At 39.6% G+C, this 19,413-nt stretch overlaps 1 protein-coding gene and 2 pseudogenes across 1 annotated transcript; all 3 read left to right on the top strand.

Annotated features, from left to right (window-relative positions):
• Window positions 1-3,830: 3,830 nt before the first annotated feature.
• On the top strand, window positions 3,831-4,485 carry LOC146361408 (macrophage mannose receptor 1-like; annotated as a pseudogene).
• A 6,372-nt stretch (window positions 4,486-10,857) lies between these two features.
• LOC146361407 (lymphocyte antigen 75-like) lies at window positions 10,858-12,252 on the top strand. The gene has a single exon (XM_084922541.1). It carries the CDS (start codon window positions 10,869-10,871, stop codon window positions 11,607-11,609), a length of 741 nt encoding a protein of 246 aa, XP_084778667.1. The 5' UTR covers window positions 10,858-10,868; the 3' UTR covers window positions 11,610-12,252.
• Window positions 12,253-18,184: 5,932 nt separating this feature from the next.
• On the top strand, window positions 18,185-18,947 carry LOC146361406 (L-selectin-like; annotated as a pseudogene).
• Window positions 18,948-19,413: the final 466 nt, after the last annotated feature.

Below are 19,413 nucleotides of genomic sequence, written 5' to 3'. Positions count from 1 at the left end.
CACCGTCTGACCACGGTCAATGTGTGTTGCTAATGTTTGTTTTTCTAAGAATGCATGTAGAGGATTCAGCAGAAGCGGACAAGTGACATGAGAAAACAAATAAGAGATGCAGTGTTTATGGAATAGTTTAATATGGTGCTCATTAGCTGGCCACTTTTGAGCTCATAGTAATATATGAGTGGAGTGACTTTGCTTAAGGGAAGTCACCGATTACATTAATGTTGACTGAGTACATGGGATGATCCATGTCTGAGGCAAATTATGGTAATAGTTGTAGTTTACTGATTTGAGAAAACCTGCACATGACACTTGTCTTGCTGATGCTGGATGCTTTATTACTCTTATGATACAATTGTTTACAAGTGTGAAGTTTGATTTCACTTCCAGATCTTGTTTTCCAGGCCATGATGGTGTGTATGCAGGCTCCTGGCAGAGCCAGGTGTTAAGCAAACTTAATGTGCAAAACACACTAACATCTTTTTATTGCAGGGTTATGGAGCTACTCCGGAGGAGACACCCTGATGTTGCCCGGGACATGATCTAGCTAACCTTTTTCTTTAAGACAGGAATCTAGGTTTGATGAGTTGACTCATGGGAGTGTCCATGCGTCAAGAGGAGGGGTCCAGGATTAACATGAAACACAATGTTTTCTATGTTTTTTATGATTGTTGCAGTGATTTGTGTGATTAACAGTTCATTTACAGGTATTAAACCTATGCGAGTGGTGCATCCATGTTCAGATGAGGCTTTGATGGCCTATAAGTGAAGTTCACTGAACTAAAGAATGTGGTTTGATGATTGTTGACATGCTCTCCAAATAGAAGTTTTTCCTCCTAGCAAGGAAATACAGGTGCAGCAGTCAGAGTATTGCTGAAAGGGATCTCCTGAGAAATCTTCAGAGGCCCAGTGAGAAGCAAGAACCATTCCAGGCATAGCTGACAGCCCAGGCAGTGGTTGAGGTCAAAGGTCGAGCTGGTTGGGGCCCATCATGAGATCAGACTTTGGAGCCACAGCAAGGACCACGAAACTGCGTTGGAATGAGATCTGTGCAAAGGGGGCTTTCCAGAGGCCAACAGAGGAGATTGTGGACAACAGACGGGCACCTGAAGGATGAGGGGAGCGTGCCAAGCTCCATCGACAGCGCAGAGGGAGTCTAAGGATGGCATTGTGATTCGGTGAAAAGCACAGGAACCAGAAGCTATGGTGGTGATGACAGCAGTTTCCTATGAACATCACCTAATGCTGTGTCACTGTACTGTGCATACGATGACACACTGAAGACTGCTGGGATCATAACAGCAGTAAGATAACTGGACCCAGCACCCTTTCCACAGAGGGGTTTTTCTGCAGAGCGTGGACAATGGAGGAGTCATAAGTATCCCCCTCGCAGGACGAAGGCCTGAAGTGAGGTGATGGGGGTTGGTAGAGGCCATAAAACTAGAGTGCTGAAGAGGTCTGCAGCTTTGGAGATAGCTGAGACCCATGTTGACAAACAACAAAACCAACTGGTATGTTTGAATGTTTATTCTACATACATTTGGACTCTGGTCCTATGGACAGTGATGGAAACAACTGGAAGAGACATTCATCACGCCCTGCCGAACTAAAACCACTCTGCACAGATGATGGGTGATCACCGCAGAGCTGGGATGTTTTTGAAAATGTTAATTTCTCTTTTGACTATTAACAATTCATTTGTTTGCTCGTAGGATGCAGTTTGCCATTGGATGAGATCAATGAGGAATGGGATAACTGCTAATACATTTGTCAAACTGTGTACTTTTACAGTAATTTAGGGTGATTGACATATGCTGAGTATAAAAATGTTTGCATTGAAACTGTCAGACATGAGGTATTCATAACTGGGAACTTTTCTAGCATAAAGGTCAAAAAGGGGGGAATGTTAGGTTTTGTATTGTTGATTGTCATTTATGCTTAGAAATATCTACTTATATATGCTTAGAGTTTTATAATTAGTTGTAGATTGGTAGAGGTTTGATCCTTGATAGTCTGCAAACTTTGTGTGCATTAGAGAGCACTCTGGGAGCATGGGAGAGGTCATATCTTCTCTTATTGTTTTATGGTAGGATAAACGTATCTATATCTGTTTTAGTCTAAGTGCCTTTTGTTTAGATGAACTGCTGGACTTCCAGACCAGCAGGTTTAGGGAAGTCATTTATGGGGTCACACTCTGACCCCCCCCCCCCCCCCCCCCCACACACACACACACACACACACACACACACACACACACACACACACACACACACGCAAGGTACTCTTTGTTTGTATGTAGACGTCATATGTTAATGAACCTATGCATATTCATGTAACCTCAATAAAAGAGCAGTGTTACGGGGGAGCGGACGAGAGCAACTGGGGTCAAGCGAAGGAACGGCGTTTGTCCGGTTCTCTCCCGTGCACGAGAAACATGAAGAACTTTGCCTACTTGTGTCTTGCTTGCTGTGTAATTATATTGTCTTCAACGTTCCAGCGAATAGGTTTAAGCTACAAACCTATCACCCTGTGAGCCTCATTTGTTTGATAAGATACAGTTATTGTGAGTCCAAGTTATTAACTTGGCATAGGGTCTTTCTTCAACACACCTAAACACTTTTAGCTGCCTAACAGCAGTTACTTTAAACTCAAAAGTTTTAATATGTAAGCTTTCACCTTCTGAATGTTAGTATGTACGGTTAATAAATATATCATGAATATGTGGCAACACGAAGGGGTGGAAATAATGTGGAAAAGAGCGAGGAAGCAATGATGTCATACACACACACACTAGAATGCTGGTGTGGCAAGTGGGAGCTTAAAACCTTTTACAATTGTAAGGAAAACTGGACAACACCCAGTCACCTCCACTTTAGCCCTTCAGCTTCCGAGTAAAAGAAAACGAATTATTAATGTATCCAAAACAAAAATCAAATACACACCCTCTGTGGTTAGCACTACTGCAGAAACACACTGGTTATCTGCAGCTAGAAAAAGGGCCTCCTAAAAGTGGTGTAACACAAAAAATGAGAATTTACAAATAAAACGTTGAGAAACCAAATGTACAAACACAAAACAAATTACATTTTCTCTTCTGAGCAGATAACTTCCCAGTGCTTAAGCGCTAATCTAAAAACCTAAACCTAAAATCTAAAAAAGCCAGAGGAATGTGCAAAGATCAAACATTCAAACAAGTTAGTTGTGCATAAGACAAAAAGTGACTCAAGCTAATTAATTCCCTGCCAGTTACTGAAATGGGCAGAAGAAAACCTAAACAAAAGAAGATAGTTGGCAAAAAAAAAAAAAAAAAAAAGACAAAGCACAAAGAACATAAAAAGGCAAAGCAGCAGCACTTCTGTAAAGGTAGCCCAGAGAAGCAGTAGTGGCCCAGCTGTAAAGCTATATCAGTCGCCCACTACTATATAATGATGTTGGAGGAAATAATGTATAGCTCTAGGATTGAGAGCAATAAGTTAAATTCAAAATGAAAATTTTTGGATTTGGAGAACCGGATTCAAATATATGTTAATATTAATATTAGTCAGTGTCTTTAACTGTCCTCTAATCTTCTGCTTTTTGAAAATTGTGATAATAAATGTTCATACATTTTCAAGTTATCAAAATTGGTCTCTTTTGAGTTTTTGGTGAGTTATCAGCTACTTGAACAAGTGAGCATAAGGTGTGTGTTCCTGAATACTAACAGGTACTGACAATGAAAGGGCAGTCCTGTCATGCAAATAGGTTTTGAAAGGTAAAACTCACATCTCCAGCATATATCTTCCAAACTGTTTGGATCCCCACTACTCTGACGAACGTTTTGGAGTAAATCAACTATGGATCAAATCTTCATCTTTATCCTGCTACTGCTTAGCTTGTCTGCAACTTCTTCCAAGTACGTTTACATTGACCAGAAAATGGATTGGCGTCAAGCTCAGATTTACTGTCAGCAGCATTACACAGACCTGGCCCCTGTCAGTAATGAGAAGGATAATGACAAACTTCAGCAGCTCTCCAGCAATGTCAATGACTTTATCTGGATAGGACTGGTAAGAAATTCCTCAAACCGAAAAGAATGGCTGTGGTCAGGAGGTGGAGCATCAACCTGGTATTTGTGGGAACCAGGTCAGCCTGATGACTATCTTCTGGGTCATGAAGACTATGGCTGTATGTGGGAAAGCAAGTGGTATGATGCAAGCCTATTATATAAAATAACCTTCTTCTCCTACAGTCCAGCAGTGGTGAAGCAGGAAAAGACTTGGGAGGAAGCTCTGGAGTACTGCAGGGAGCACCACGATGACCTGGCCAGTGTGGCATCTGAAACTGAGATGCTGCTGATCCAGAAAGAGCTGAGCAAACATAACACCACTGAACATGTCTGGACTGGATTGCGCTTTCTGGCTGGGGACTGGCTGTGGGTGGACGGGCAGGAGATGGACTATGAGGCCTGGGGTGAAGAGGGAAAACCATCATGTCCACGTGCTAAGATAAAGTGTGGAGCCTTACAGGTGACAGGAGGGAATAAGGCTGTTTGGGACGCTCATGACTGTGAGGAGAGACTACATTTTATTTGTTACTGAGCTTTGTAATATTCATTTGAATTTCCTTCTATTTACTTTGGATATTAGATAGTAGTAGATTATTTATCTCATTTGTTTATTTGTATTTTTATGCTTAATGCTTAATTATCTAATTTTTATTGTGGGAGAATGCCAAAGTCACCTGCCAGTAATTTTCAAACAGCACATTTAACCAATGATGTTTGTTTTCTTTTCTGGAAAACAAATATAAAGGTTCAGACTTACAGTCTTTTTTTTAAGATTTCTCTCTAGTTTTTGCACCTTTGAATGGCTAAATAAAGAAATAAAGAAATGAAGGTTTTGTGACTTAGAAGTCACTTAAACCAGACTGAGATGGTTTGGCCTTAAACAGGCCATTCATGTACAAAACCTCTCCAATGTGGATGAATTAAAACAATTCTGTAAAGAAGAATGGGTCAGAATTCCTCTACAGTGATGTGAAAGACTCATTGCCAGTTATTCAAATGCTTGATTTTGTTTCTTGCTGTCAAAAGTGATATCAGAATACTTTATTAATCCCTGAGGAAAATATGTGGTTTCTGTTACTTCAAGACAATAAGAACAGTAACTGACTAAACTAAATAAAACAACACAACTTATTGCAAAGTTACTAAATATAAGAAACAGCTCTAATATATACAAAAAGCTCATTTAAATGAGGTGGGCGCTGGACCCTATCCGAGCTACACAGGGCGAAACACCCTGGACAGGTCCCCAGTCTGTCATATAGAAACAGTCAACAATTTGCATTCACATTCACACCTTTGGGCAATTTAGGTTTAACCATTTAACCTAACCCCACTCACTGAATGTCTTTGGCTGTGGGAAGAAACATGTAAAAATATAATATAATACATTTTAAACATATAAGAAAAATTAATATATACAATTAAAATTGTACTGTAAAGTGTAAGGCTGTATTATTTTGTTATTGTAACTATAGAGGATGTGCAGATACTAATTGTGTGCAACTACTGCAGTGTGTACTGAAAACTAGATGGAGGAATTTTATAGCCGCAGGCAGGAATGATTTTCTGTGTGCATTTGTAATGTAATGCACTGAACGTGCTCCTGTGAATAGCCGGAATGTCATGGAGTAGATGGGAGGTATTGTCCAGCATTGTCCTTATTTTGGACAACATCTGCTTCTCTGACACCACCTTAAGGGAGTCCATCTCCATCCACACAACATTACTGGGCTTGCAGATCAGTTTAGTGAGTCTGTTGGCATCTGTGACCTTCAACCTGCTGCCCCAGCATGCAACACCATAGAGGACGGCACCGGCCACAACAGATTCATAAAGTCCTGAGCGTTGTATGACAGATGTTGAAGGACCTCAGCCGCCTCAGAAAACAGAGACCACTCTGGCCCTTCCTGTAAAGTGCAGTGGTGTCTTTAACCAAGTTCAATTTATTGTCTTTGTGTATTTCAAGGTATTCATAGTCCTCCACAATGTCCAATTCGACCACCTGGATTGAAACAGGGGTCACTGGTTTCCTGGTCCTCCTAAAATCCACAATCAATTCTTTGGTCTTTGATGCATGTGCACAACAACAATAAATCTACTAACTGGTACAACCACATTTCTTGTTTCACTCAGGGCCAAGTAGGATTTGAAATGCTTCTTTTCTCTTAATAAATGAACTCATCATTTAAAAAAATGGATTTTGATAGTATTTTCAGGTTGTTTTTGTCTAATATTAAATGTTTTTGATGACATGTAAGTATGATGAATGGGTTAGGGTTAGAAATTAGGATGGGGCAAATACTTTCATGTAACTTTTCATAACATTGTATACAGTCATGGCATCGTTTATCATACCATGTCATACAGTTGTGCACTCTTTCACATGAGGCCTGTGGACTTTTAATTTAGTGGACTTTCAGAAGCAATTAGACCATTTACAGACAAAAACTTAAGCTACAGATTTTCATTTTTCCAGGGTAGTGACTTTTGGGGCTGGGTTGGCTTCCTTAGCGTGACTGCGATTGTATTTTTGTTTATGTATTTTTTGTCAGTATATAAAGGAGTGAATATAGTGAATATATAATATGGTCCTGTGCTATGGTTGCTGCAGCTGATGCTTTTTTAAAACCTTTTTGGGAGTTTGCTGTGTCAGTTTTCTCCCACATACTGTAAATCAAACCTAGAAGCAGCAGGTGAGCCATCTCTAAACTGGAGTGAAAAAAGTTATCCCGGGGAGAAACACACGAAAACTTCAATTATTTGCGGTCGTGTGAAGTGGATGTTTTGAACCAACATTTTGAGCAATGTTTCCAAACCTTCTGCAGCATCCCAATAGGAAAGTCCATAAGGAATGAAAGTTTCCAGCTAATACTATATTTAGTACGTAGTGCAACAAATAATAGAATAGGAAGAAAAGGAGATGGAAAGGCAGACAAGGGAAAATACCTTTAAAAATATTACTCTTACAATCTATAATTGTGTTTACAGTACTGGTATATTAATTTCCCCTGTGTGTTTAAAATTAAATTATGGGAACAGTTTGAAGCTATATTATTCTTTAATGGTCTTTTTATGGTTTTTAATGGTCTTTCAAATTTTCATTCATGTGTTGTTTTCCATCATGGTAATGGCATGACAGTATGAATGATGACTTCATTTGGTTCTCTAATGAGCAGAAAGCAATGGTTACACTTTGCTGTATGCAAACTAAAACATTTGTTTGGTGTGCTCACTTCCAATAACCTGTGGCTTTACATCTACCTGTGTTTGCTTTCTAAGTCTTGGTCAAACCTGGAGGGGCGTGATGTATAAAATACAAACAGAAGGAGAGATTTAAAGGATATCAGTTCCACACAAAACTACTTAATAACGTTAGCACGGGTCATGCAACATTGCAAAAATTAAGAAAGGCAATCCAATGTATCAAAAGACAAATGTCTAGTATGGTTAAAGAAGAAGGAAAAAGCTGATGGAAATTACAAATTAAATATTCTCACACAACACATGGAGCTATTTCTCTTCAGTCCTCTTCCAGTTTCTTCTATTAACATTGCATTTGTTTTCGAGGAAAGATAATTTCATTATATAAAACAAATTAATTTGTCTTCTTCCTGAATTGTGTGTTCTCTAGCATATCAAGACTATCTCGCCACTCACGCAGCTCGGGTTAACGCAGCTGCCACTGGAGTGGAGACCAGATAGGCAGGCCATGGGCTCCCACACCCGTTTGCTGATTCACTGCTGGCCCCTCCCCCAGTGTCCCTCCCATTGCCCCGCCTCTGTGAGTCCTGGGCCGGTGGAGGTTGACTATCAGGAGGCGGATGTTATATTCTGGTCTCATTCACGACAGACTCCAGAATATCTATTTCCTACCCAATGGGGGTAAGGTTTATTAACAAGACATGCGACTCAGATTGGCCCTCTGCCATGTAAACAATAACATACAGCCTAACGATCTGGCCCAACACTCCTTACTTGTGTCACACTTTAAAACGTCTGTGCAGCAACACAATCCATTGTGGAACAAATCATCCAGCTGTTTTATACGTGAGCTGTGGGGCGTGGCCGGGTGAACCAGAGTGTCTTAAAGAAGTATCCACGCGCCACGACCATGGGGGGTTGTACCCCTTACATATGGAATATGTAACGGTGTGGAGAGATAGTCTCTCACTAAGAGAAGTTGTTTTCTAGTGGTTTTACACCAGTAGGAAACATTCACCGAGGGAGAGAGTGGAAATAGTCTCTCAGATAAAGACATTTAGCTACTAGCAACTAATTTAAACTAACTTTATTTAAGGTACTTACATTAAGCTTTCACATTATTCTACTTGACAAGATGGTATAATATTTAATAATTACGTGGGCAGAATGTTCATAGTGTTATTTTTTTTTCTATGTACAGCTTTGAGATAATTATGTTTATATGACAAGGAAAAACAATGTTTAGGATGTCTAGGATTTAAATTCTGACTCTTTTATGTGAGTCAGAGAAACCAAGTTAATACTTTCAATTATTTAACTACCATTAAACTTAGCACCAAAAGTAAGGAAATTTGTGTGTTTGTCGATTAATTTTTGTTGTTGTAACAATGCCTCTTGGCAGTAAATGTTATACTGTTGAAAACCCTGTTTGTTTCCTCTTAAATGGTGCCACATTTGTAAAGATAATGTATTTTTGGTTGAGCAGCAGTTTTTAACCACAAAAAACCCCACTAGAGTGCAGCACAGAATAAAATCGTTAAAGCCACTGCTGCTCAGTCATGAAATAATAAATGGATGTGGTGCACTGGAATGACTGAAAAAACTGAGAAGATGACTGAGAAGCATGAAAGCTGTGGTACTTGATAATAACACTTGGGTTTTTTCAGGGATGTCAAAATAATGCTAATTGTGACTGGAGAGTATCAAATATTGTTAAGAAACACAGAATGAAATGAGCTGAGAATATTTGATGTTTACAAGATGTTTTGTTGTAAACTAAATGTTTTGTTTAGCTTGTTCCAATAACCTTGGTCTTTTGTCAACTTGATTAGGGTTTTTAAATCTAGGACTCCTGACTGTGTGGTTAGATTCAGCTTGTTGTAAAAGAAGATGAATAATTTGGTAATTTACTTACAGTAACTAACAGCATGGCAGTTAACAGCCCAACAATAACTAATATAAACTAGAGTGCTTATACATAAGCTTTCAACTTCATGTTTTGATAAGCTCATGTAATACTTAATAAGAAAGATGTGAATGTTTTATTATGTACTTTTTTGATATATTTATATATATGTGTGTGTGTGTGTCATGTAGTGGCCATCTGGCAAGCAGTCTTTCCAAAATACAAAAACAAAGACACAGTAAGCAGTAGACAGAAGTCTCTGGTGGTCTACCCTGCCAAGGAACAAGCATTGGAGCAGTTCTGGGAACTGACCTGAAGACCAACAGAAGAAAAGGGCAACTGGGAGGATAGTGGCGGAGGTGGAACAACTCCCTAGACCAACATGAATATCACAGATGGAGACAGAGAACCGCAAGAGGCCGTCTGGGAGGTTGGCAATGGCGCCAAAGACCCACGGGTAGAATGGCAGAAGCAAGATGTCACTGGAGGTCGCAGGATACCTCAGGAGGCCTAGTTGGAGACAGACAGCGGTGACAAAGACCTACTGATGGCTGCCGAAGATGGAGACCCTCAAGAGGCTGGCAACAAAGATGACTTTGGAGGAAAGGCAGAACCCATCCAGAGGCTTGGCAGATGGCCTGTAGAAAGGTGGAGACCCATAGGCAACAAAACCCACTGGCCCGAGCTCTGGCGACACTGACACCACAGGCTCTGGACTCATGGGCTTAGGCAGAGAGGGACTAAAGTAGCCTGCCAGAGAACACAAACAGTATCTGGGGGGGCCATGCACTGACCTAGGACATGGCCCCTAGGAGCCATCTTCTCCAGTTCAAAATACAAAGGCCAGCTCAGCAACCACTTCTGTATTTTCAACAGCTAGCTCTGAGCCAGAAAACTCAGTCTTAGAATTAACAGGTTGCGAAACATTCAGAATGAATACTAGCAGTAAGCTGGCACAGAAACTAAATACAGTCAGTGAAAAAGAAAAACTCAGTTTTACTATCTGGATTAGAACGTGGAATTGAAACCTGGACTTTAGATTGACCTGTTGATAAACAGTTGAAACAGCACGGTTATTGGTCAGCTCAGAAATTGAAAACTTGATTGATAATATTAATTTTGAAATTAACTGGACTAAAATTTTGTTTTCAACTGCTTTTATAGATGAGATATTAATCACATTCTGAGTGTAGTTTTTGTTCACAGTGATGAGTTCCTTAAACTCCTTTAAAACAAAACTCAAGTCCATGTTATGCATATTTGTGGTTGCAGCCTTCTGTCATATAGTAGTGTCAAAACTGTTATTGGCTTTTAGAAGTTTAAAAAAAGATATTTTGAAAGTTCCTAAATTTCCAAGCTCCATGCATGAAATTAAAATTTCATTCAGCTTTTAACACACTTAATTAATTAAATAGCATAAATTGGTTTGATGATTCATCAGCTAATTGAACAAATACAAGTGACCAATAGGTGTGTTTTCCTGTGTTGTTGAAACATTTTCCAAGAATAAAAGGGCAGTCTTGATATGCAAATTCTTTTTGAAAGGCAAAAGTGTGCAATAGGTGTGTGTTCCTGCTGCCATTGAACCGTTTTCCGAGAATAACATGGCTGCCCTAATTTGCAAATACATTTTGACAGGCAAAACTCAGAGCTCAAGCATATATTTTCCAAACCTTTCGGATCCTCATTGCTCTGAGGGACTCACTAAAGATACTAACAATGGATCAGATCTTTACCTTCATTCTGCTCCTGCTTAGCCTGTCTGCAAGTTTTTCCAAGTACGTTTACATTGACCAGAAAATGGATTGGCGTCAAGCTCAGAAGTACTGTCAGCAGAATTACACAGACCTGGCTCCTGTCAGTAATGAGAGGGATAATAATGAACTTCAGCAGCTCGCCAGCAATGTCAATGAACTTATCTGGATTGGACTGGTAAGAAATTCTTCAGACAGAACAGAATGGCTGTGGTCAGGAGGTGGAGCACCAACCATGTATTTCTGGGCAAAAGAGGAACCTAATGGCTATGATGATAGAGAAGACTATGGCTTTCTGTGGAAAAGCGAGTGGTATGATGGAGGCCTATGGCATAAAATAACCTTCTTCTGCTACAGTGCAGCAGTGGTGACTGAGAAAAAGACTTGGGAGGAAGCTCTGGAGTACTGCAGGGAGCACCACGATGACCTGGCCAGTGTGGGGTCTGAGACTGAGATGCTGCTGATCCAGAAAGAGCTGAGCAAACATAACACCACTGAACACGTCTGGATTGGATTGCATTTCCTGGCTGGTGACTGGCTGTGGGTGGACGGGCAGGAGATGGACTTTGAGGCCTGGGATGAAGAGGGAAAATCATCATGTCCACATGCCAAGATGAGGTGTGGAGCCTTACAGGTGACAGTTGGACGCAAGGGTACTTGGAAGGCACACGACTGTGAGGAGAGACTAAATTTTATTTGCTACTGAGTTTACATTATAAAATTCATGACCCTCTATCTACTGTGTATGTGTGAATGTGAGAGTGAATGAATAGTGGCATTGTAAAGCGCTTTGGGTGCCTTGAAAAGCGCTATATAAATCCAATCCATTATTATTATTATTGTTACTGTGGTTAGTGTAGGTTGATTATTTTTCAAATTTATTTGTGCTTTCTTTCTTGATGTGTCGTTGTAGATGTGTAGTTTCATTTCTGTTTTGTCAGAATGGTGAAGAGTCATTTTTTTCTTTCTTTTAGAACTACTATTTATTCCACTAAGTAAACAATATAGAGAGAAATAATATCGATGTTAATTCAAAGTAAACAAAAATATTTTGAGATCATTTCCAGATGTTTTTCCATAAGATTTGAGAATGCCTTACTGTTTGCAGGCAAGCTGTAGAGTGAAGCTACATGTGTTTACGAGTTAGAGGGAAGATTGTGGTGAGGGATGTAATGGGGTGAAATTGTGCTCAAAGGTCTTACAGATATGTATGTTATGATCCAAAAAATAAACAGTCATTCCACCACTAAATGGCTAAAAAATTAATAAATAAATAAAATAAAGGTTTTGGAGTAGCTTACTCAAAGTTTGTACTTATATCATATTAGGATGCTTTGCCATGATCTGAAAAAGGGAGTTCATACTGAAAAACTGTCCAATGGGGCTGAATGAACAGTTTCCGCAATGAAGACTGAACAAAAACTCCTCCATAGTGATTTAATTATCAAAAAAATCTTGGAGGAATTAAACTCCAAACATGCTACTTTAAAAAGCATCAACTTTAAAATACTGTGTATAGTGGTTGTATACCACTCTCACTTAAAAACAGAGAAACATAGCAGGTCTGTGTTACTGTGGACTTCCATTACTGTGACTGCCCCGTGTTACTTTTCTAAGAGATCACTTTGCCATCTGCCTTAGCCGTTACTGCCACTTAGTGGCGAAAGTCAGTTTTGCCTTAGTGCCACATCAGGTGGGAGCCAATGAGGTCTTTTTCTCTGTACCATGATGTTAAACTATTGTCACAACAAAAACAAAAAAGTTGATGTTGGGGGGGGGGCAACACCAACGCAATAAAAGAAACTTTGACAGGAATCGTAAAACTTGTTTTTAATGCTTAAAATACTCAGGGTATAAACATATACACTTAATAATGACAGTATAAGCAAAGCAAGAATGCAAAAAAGAATAAAGGTCATATAGTTGCATGGTGTGGTTGTGGTTTAGCTGCAGGGGGAGAGGTGGAGTGGAAGTTTGAGGGGACAATGCCAGGAGAGACTGGCTGGTGCGCATTACCTATAATTCTGCCTCTTCCATTTATTTAGTAGTTTGTAATAACTAATATAGTAATACTGGGAAACAACTGCAACATTACAGCATATAGTGAAAAAATAATACAATTCTGTCCATTTCTGGGACACTCCTGTGGCCCACAATGCTACAGGCTAGTTCAAGGTATTAAAAGGCAAATTTTCAACATATGATTTGAATTAATAAAGAATGTTTAAAGGAAAACAAACAGCCAGTTGGGGAAAAACGATACAGCTTTCTATCTCTCTCACATAACATAATGAATTTTCCTCTTTCAGTCAATTCTCTTGACCTCTTTATTTCTTCTCCAAGTAGGATGTGACAATGTGAAAAATTACATTGTTTTGTTTCTGAAAACAGATTTGTTTGTCTGATGTGGAGGCAGGAAAACTTCACCTTTGCGTCATGTAAATGAAATGTTTTGTTTAGCTTGTTCCAATAACCTTGGTCTTTTGTCAACTTGAATAGGGTTTTTAAATCTAGGACTCCTGGCTGTGTGGTTAGATTCAGGTGTTGTAAAAGAATAATTTTGAGATAATTCTGTATATGTATGTGTCATGCACCAGCTATCTCGCAGGCAGGATATAGACCCAAAACCTAGGAAACAGAATGTTAACTGAAGTCTTTCCAAAAACAAAAACACAATAAGCAGGATACTTCAAAAGTCTCCAGTGGTCAAGGAACAAGGATTGCAGAAGTTCTGGGAGCTGACCCAAAGACCAGCATAGGAGATGGCTAACTGGGTAGCATGGCATGTCACTGGAGATGGCACCTCAAGAGGCCTAGTTGGAGACAGGCAGTTAGACTTGTAGTCAAGACCGCCTAGACCGAGACCAACACAATACCAAGACCAGAGGGTACTGAGACCAAGACAAGACCAAGACCAAGACAAAAAAGCAGCGAAAGGAAATTAAGTGAGGAGCTGACCCTTGCTCAACGGAAGTCGACTCTTCTGATTCACTACAAAGCACTCTCTAAGCACGGCTCTTAGAGCTGATGCTTTTGCGCACGACACATTATCAAATGTTATGTTGTGTGTCATGGATACTGTTGACTCCAGAAGCGGAGGGTAGTATGCATGTGGGATGGCGGGGTTAGAAATGACTGAAAGATTTATTAGGCTGTTTTTTGAGTTTTGTTCAAAAAAGAATGACTTCATATAGGAAAAAAAAATCACATATGCAGGACACCTTAAACTAGTTTTTTAATTAAGCAGCAAGGCAGAACAAAATCAAGACTGTATCAAGACACGAGGATGTGGACGAGGAATACAGAGTTCGTCACGCAACGTCAAAGGTATGTGCCTTTTTTCACGTCATGCTGTGCGCCACATTATTGTTTACATGAGATGAATTGCAGAATGGCAGATAGAGACAAAATACTGTTACTGTTAATCTTCAGATTTTACACGCTTACATATACACACGCAGTTACTGTCCCTCCATTTAGAAAGGCAGAAGCGTCACGGTGTAATTATTTTACTTGTAGTTGTTTTTGCCTATGGAAAAATATTCAACATTGCTACCAATACATTTTTCAAAAAATGTCTCTCTGTGCAAAATGGGTTTAAAAACATAAACAACTGTGGGATACTGTTTGTCCGTTATTTGGACAGGGGGAATAAATTGTGGCAGGATCAGCCTGATGTTATTTGTATCTCACTGTAACTTTACTGTATAAAGAGCTAACATCTCTAAAATGTCAGGAGTAGTTAGTCAATACAAGAAGTGTTTGTGAACTAAAAATCAAGAATGTGGGATACTGTTTGTCCGTGATTTGGAGAGCCCAGCGTGTGTTTCTGACGCAGGAAAAACCAATTATGCAGGGGAGACCTACCTTGGCACTTGTGCAGGTATAGCCAAAGGGAAGATATGCTTCACCATATTTTCTTGTCTTTGGCTTAGAAGGAAGTTGGTTTGGAAACATATTTGGCGATGCTTCATCTCCTGCTTTGCATTTGTGTGGGAGCCCCGTAAAAAACCTGTCCATTATGCTAGCAGTGTCCAAACGTTCTTTTCATACTGCCCCACACTTTGGGAACCTCTGCATTAAGAGGCTCTAATGCCTGGGTCTCAACCTCGCGGCCCATGTCACCCCTACTTGACATTAAATCATTTCAAAAAATGATATGAAGGCAATAGGCAGAATGCAACAGTCATAGCCCTAAAGAATGTAGCTTCATAGGCAGTGTAGTCTGTGCTGCAGGGAGACTGGACTGCCATACCGGTTATGTGTCTGTGAGCCCGAGGGAGGAAGAAAAAGGAGAATCGGAAAGTACGAGTTGTCACGGAGCAGAAACGGGAGCTGGAAGCATATAAATATAATAATAACCAGTGCAGCCAAAAAGAGTGCCTGACGAGCCCAGCTGTAAGTAAGCTATTAAAACTCGACTGTACACTGTGTTCGTGTTTTCCTCCGAAACAATAAGTTCCATTGGAGCAGCCTTTCAACGCCTCTCTCTGTCTCTCGCTAGCAAAGTTGACCCAGACAACAAAGTAAAGCTAGTTTTCGGCTACGAGCCCGACATAAACCCGTTGTATTAGCCAGAGGTCCCTTTACTACGGTTTGGAGCTGCAGACCTGTTTTATATAGGTGTGGAATAGTTTTCTATACAAGATCGCTACAAAAAGTGCAGCCTTACCTAATGTCCACCCTATTGTTACTGATTTTATATTAAGATTTAAAAATCTAGTTGATATTGGTATGGCGAGTAGCCTTCAGTAATAGTAATAAATCACACAGCAATAGTACATTCATGTAGTTGTAAAAACCATGAGAATATATTAAGTAATCCAAAGTATTCAGAATATGTTACTCTCATTGAGTAACGTAACGAAATACGTTAAAAAATACATTTTGGGGCATGTAATATTCTAGTGGAACACATTTGAAAAGTAACCTTCCCAACACTGACAATTATATAGTACTACTAACAGTGATTAACAATGCAATATCAAAATATAATAATAATACTAATAATAATAATAATAATAATAATAATTATTATTATTATTATTATTATTGTAACAACAAAAATAATAATAATACATTTTATTTATAGGTGCCTTTAAAGACCCTCAAGATCACCTTAAATTACTACAACAAAATAAAAAAAGTAATGTAAACAAAAAATAAAAAATAAGTATGAAAGTATAAAAGCTAAACAAGGTAAAAAATAGACTGGGTCATGATGAAGGGTAAGCAATTCTAAATAGATGGGTTTTAACACACGATTTAAATATAGAGAGAGAGTTTGTAGTCCAGAGATCTGGTGGAAGTGCATTCCAAAGAACAACCAGGCCAGAACAACTAAAGGCTCTGAGTCTCATGGTAGTTAGGCGAGCAGGTGGAACAGACAGAAGGGAAGGTGAAGAACAGTGTGTGTGGGGGGAAGTACGTATGGAGAAGATCAGATAAATATGGAGGAGCAAGGTTATGAAGTGATTTGAAAGTAGGAAGGAGGATCTTGAAATTGACATGGAGGTGAACTGGAAGCCAATGGAGCTGTATACAAACAGGTGTTATATGTTCAGTAGATCTAATTCTGGATATAATACGAGCAGCTTAATTTTGAACTATCTGCAGTTTATTGACAGATTTATGAGGTAGACCATAGAGAAGAGAATTACAGTAGTCTAAATGAGATGTGACAAGAGCATTGACAAGTATGGCGTTAATGTTTGGAGTGAGTGAAGGACAAAGGTGGTTAAAATAATATAATAAATAAGAAAACCAAATTATATTATTTATATGTGCTGTGAAGGAAAGAGTTCTGTCGAGGATGACACCAAGACTTACAACCTGAGGGGAAGGTGTGACAACAGAGTTATCAATGCATAATGAAAGACTTCTGGTTTAAACTTTAGTCAGTTTTGATTTGGTGCTTATTAAAATAAATTCTGCTTTATTGCCATTAAGTTCAAGAAAGTTATAAGTAAACCAAGCCTTGATTTCACTTAAACAGTCAGAAATGGGTGTGGGTGGGAGAGTAGGTGTGCCTTTGGTAGATAGGTAGAGCTGGCTGTCATCTGCACAACAGTAAAATTTGATGTTATAATTCTTGGAAATATTACTTAGGGGAAGGAGATAGATAACAAAAAGTGAAGGACCCACTCACTGGAACAGATAGTGGTCTGTAAGTAATTGAACTAACTGTGAACGGCCAGAGATATGAGGAAAACCAGGTGAGTGCTATATCATTGATCCCAATAGATGTTAATCTATGAAGAAGGATGAGGTGGGAAATCGTAAGCTGAAGGTCAAGGAGAATGAGGATAGTGATGAGTCCAGAGCCAGCTGCAAGCAAAAGATCTTTTGTGATTTTTACTAGAGCTGTTTCTGTACTATGAAATGAACGGAAGCCAGATTAAAATGGTAAATGGCCTGTATTTTTATAATGCTTTACTTAGTCCCTAAGGACCGCAAAGCGCTTTACACATTCAGTCATCCACCCATTCATACACTGGTGATGGCAAGCTACATTGTAGCTACAGCTCGCACTGACAGAGGCGAGGCTGCCGGACGCTGGCGCCACCGGGCCCTCTGACTACCACCAGTAGGCAACAGGTGAAGTTTCTTGCCCAAGGACTCAACGACCGAGACTGTCGGAGCCGGGGCTCGAACTGGCAACCTTCTGATTACAAGATGAACTGCCAAAACTGTTCATACAAGTTATTTCCAGTGAGGTGTCTATGAACCTGTGCAGCCACTATTTTTTTGAGAATTTTGGCTAGAAAAGGAAAATTTGAAATTGGCCTGAAATTAAATATAAAGCAAATATAATACTCATTCTGCTACAAAGAGAATATCACATGATAGACAGACAATGACCAAGTGCCAGGGAGCTAGAGACACAATAGACACAGAGAGAAAACAAACAGAGACATGACTGAGGAAACAGGCCAATATCTAGAGCACATGACTAACTCTCACTGGAACCTAACAGACAAGAAACCAGGGAACCAGAAATACAAATAAACTCAGAGACGACAAAATAACTAAATTTAAGACTAAACCATGCAAAACTTGAACTTAAATCATCTTCTTTATGCGAGGAAAGAATCATGAAACCAAAATAATAACCATGACACGTCAGCTACTTGAACAACTTCAAGTGTGCAATAGGTGTGTGTTCCTGCTGCCGTTGAACCATTTTCCGAGAATAACATGGCTGCCCTAATTTGCAAATACTTTTTGACAGGTAAAAACTCAGAGCTCAAGCATATATTTTCCAAACCTTTTGGATCCTCATTGCTCTGAGGGACTCACTAAAGATACTAACAATGGATCAGATCTTTACCTTCATTCTGCTCCTGCTTAGCCTGTCTGCAAGTTTTTCCAAGTACGTTTACATTGACCAGAAAATGGATTGGCGTCAAGCTCAGAAGTACTGTCAGCAGAATTACACAGACCTGGCTCCTGTCAGTAATGAGAGGGATAATAATGAACTTCAGCAGCTCGCCAGCAATGTCAATGAATTTATCTAGATTGGACTGGTAAGAAATTCTTCAGACAGAACAGAATGGCTGTGGTCAGGAGGTGGAGCACCAACCATGTATTTCTGGGCAAAAAATGAACCTAATGACTATGATCGTAGAGAAGACTATGGCTTTCTGTGGAAAAGCGAGTGGTATGATGGAGGCCTACGGTTTAAAATAACCTTCTTCTGCTACAGTGCAGCAGTGGTGACTGAGAAAAAGACTTGGGAGGAAGCTCTGGAGTACTGCAGGGAGCACCACGATGACCTGGCCAGTGTGGGGTCTGAGACTGAGATGCTGCTGATCCAGAAAGAGCTGAGCAAACAAAACACCACTGAACACGTCTGGATTGGATTGCGTTTCCTGGCTGGTGACTGGCTGTGGGTGGACGGGCAGGAGATGGACTTTGAGGCCTGGGATGAAGAGGGAAAATCATCATGTCCACATGCCAAGATGAGGTGTGGAGCCTTACAGGTGACAGTTGGACGCAAGGGTACTTGGAAGGCACACGACTGTGAGGAGAGACTAAATTTTATTTGCTACTGAGTTTACATTGTAAAATTCATTACCTTCTATCTACTGTGGTTAGAGTAGGTTGATTATTTATCTAAATTATTTGTGCTTTCTTTCTTGATGTGTCATTGTAGATGTGTAGTTTCATTTCTGTTTTGTCAGAATGCTAAAAAGTCTGTTTGGTTGTCTTAAACTGTTTCATCAATTTTATTCCACTGAGTAACAATGTTAAGAGAAATAATACTGATGTTATTACTTTTATACTCAAAGTAAATAAAAATATTTTGAGATCATTTCCAGATGTTTTTCCATATTGCTTCCCTCAGAGCAACAGTACTTTCTTAAGATTTGAGTTTGCACTGTTTGCAGACATAGTGAAGAAACATGTGTTTACGAGTTAGAGGGAAGCTTGGGATGAGGGATGTAATGGGGTGAAATTATGCTCAGTGGTCTTACAGATATGTATGTTATGATCCACAAAATAGCGAT

Source organism: Perissodus microlepis, chromosome 23 (genome assembly GCF_051167445.1).
Source record: "Perissodus microlepis isolate ML-2025 ecotype Zambia chromosome 23, ASM5116744v1, whole genome shotgun sequence".
Classification (NCBI taxonomy): domain Eukaryota; kingdom Metazoa; phylum Chordata; class Actinopteri; order Cichliformes; family Cichlidae; genus Perissodus; species Perissodus microlepis.
This window is presented reverse-complemented; position numbering and strand designations above follow the sequence as displayed.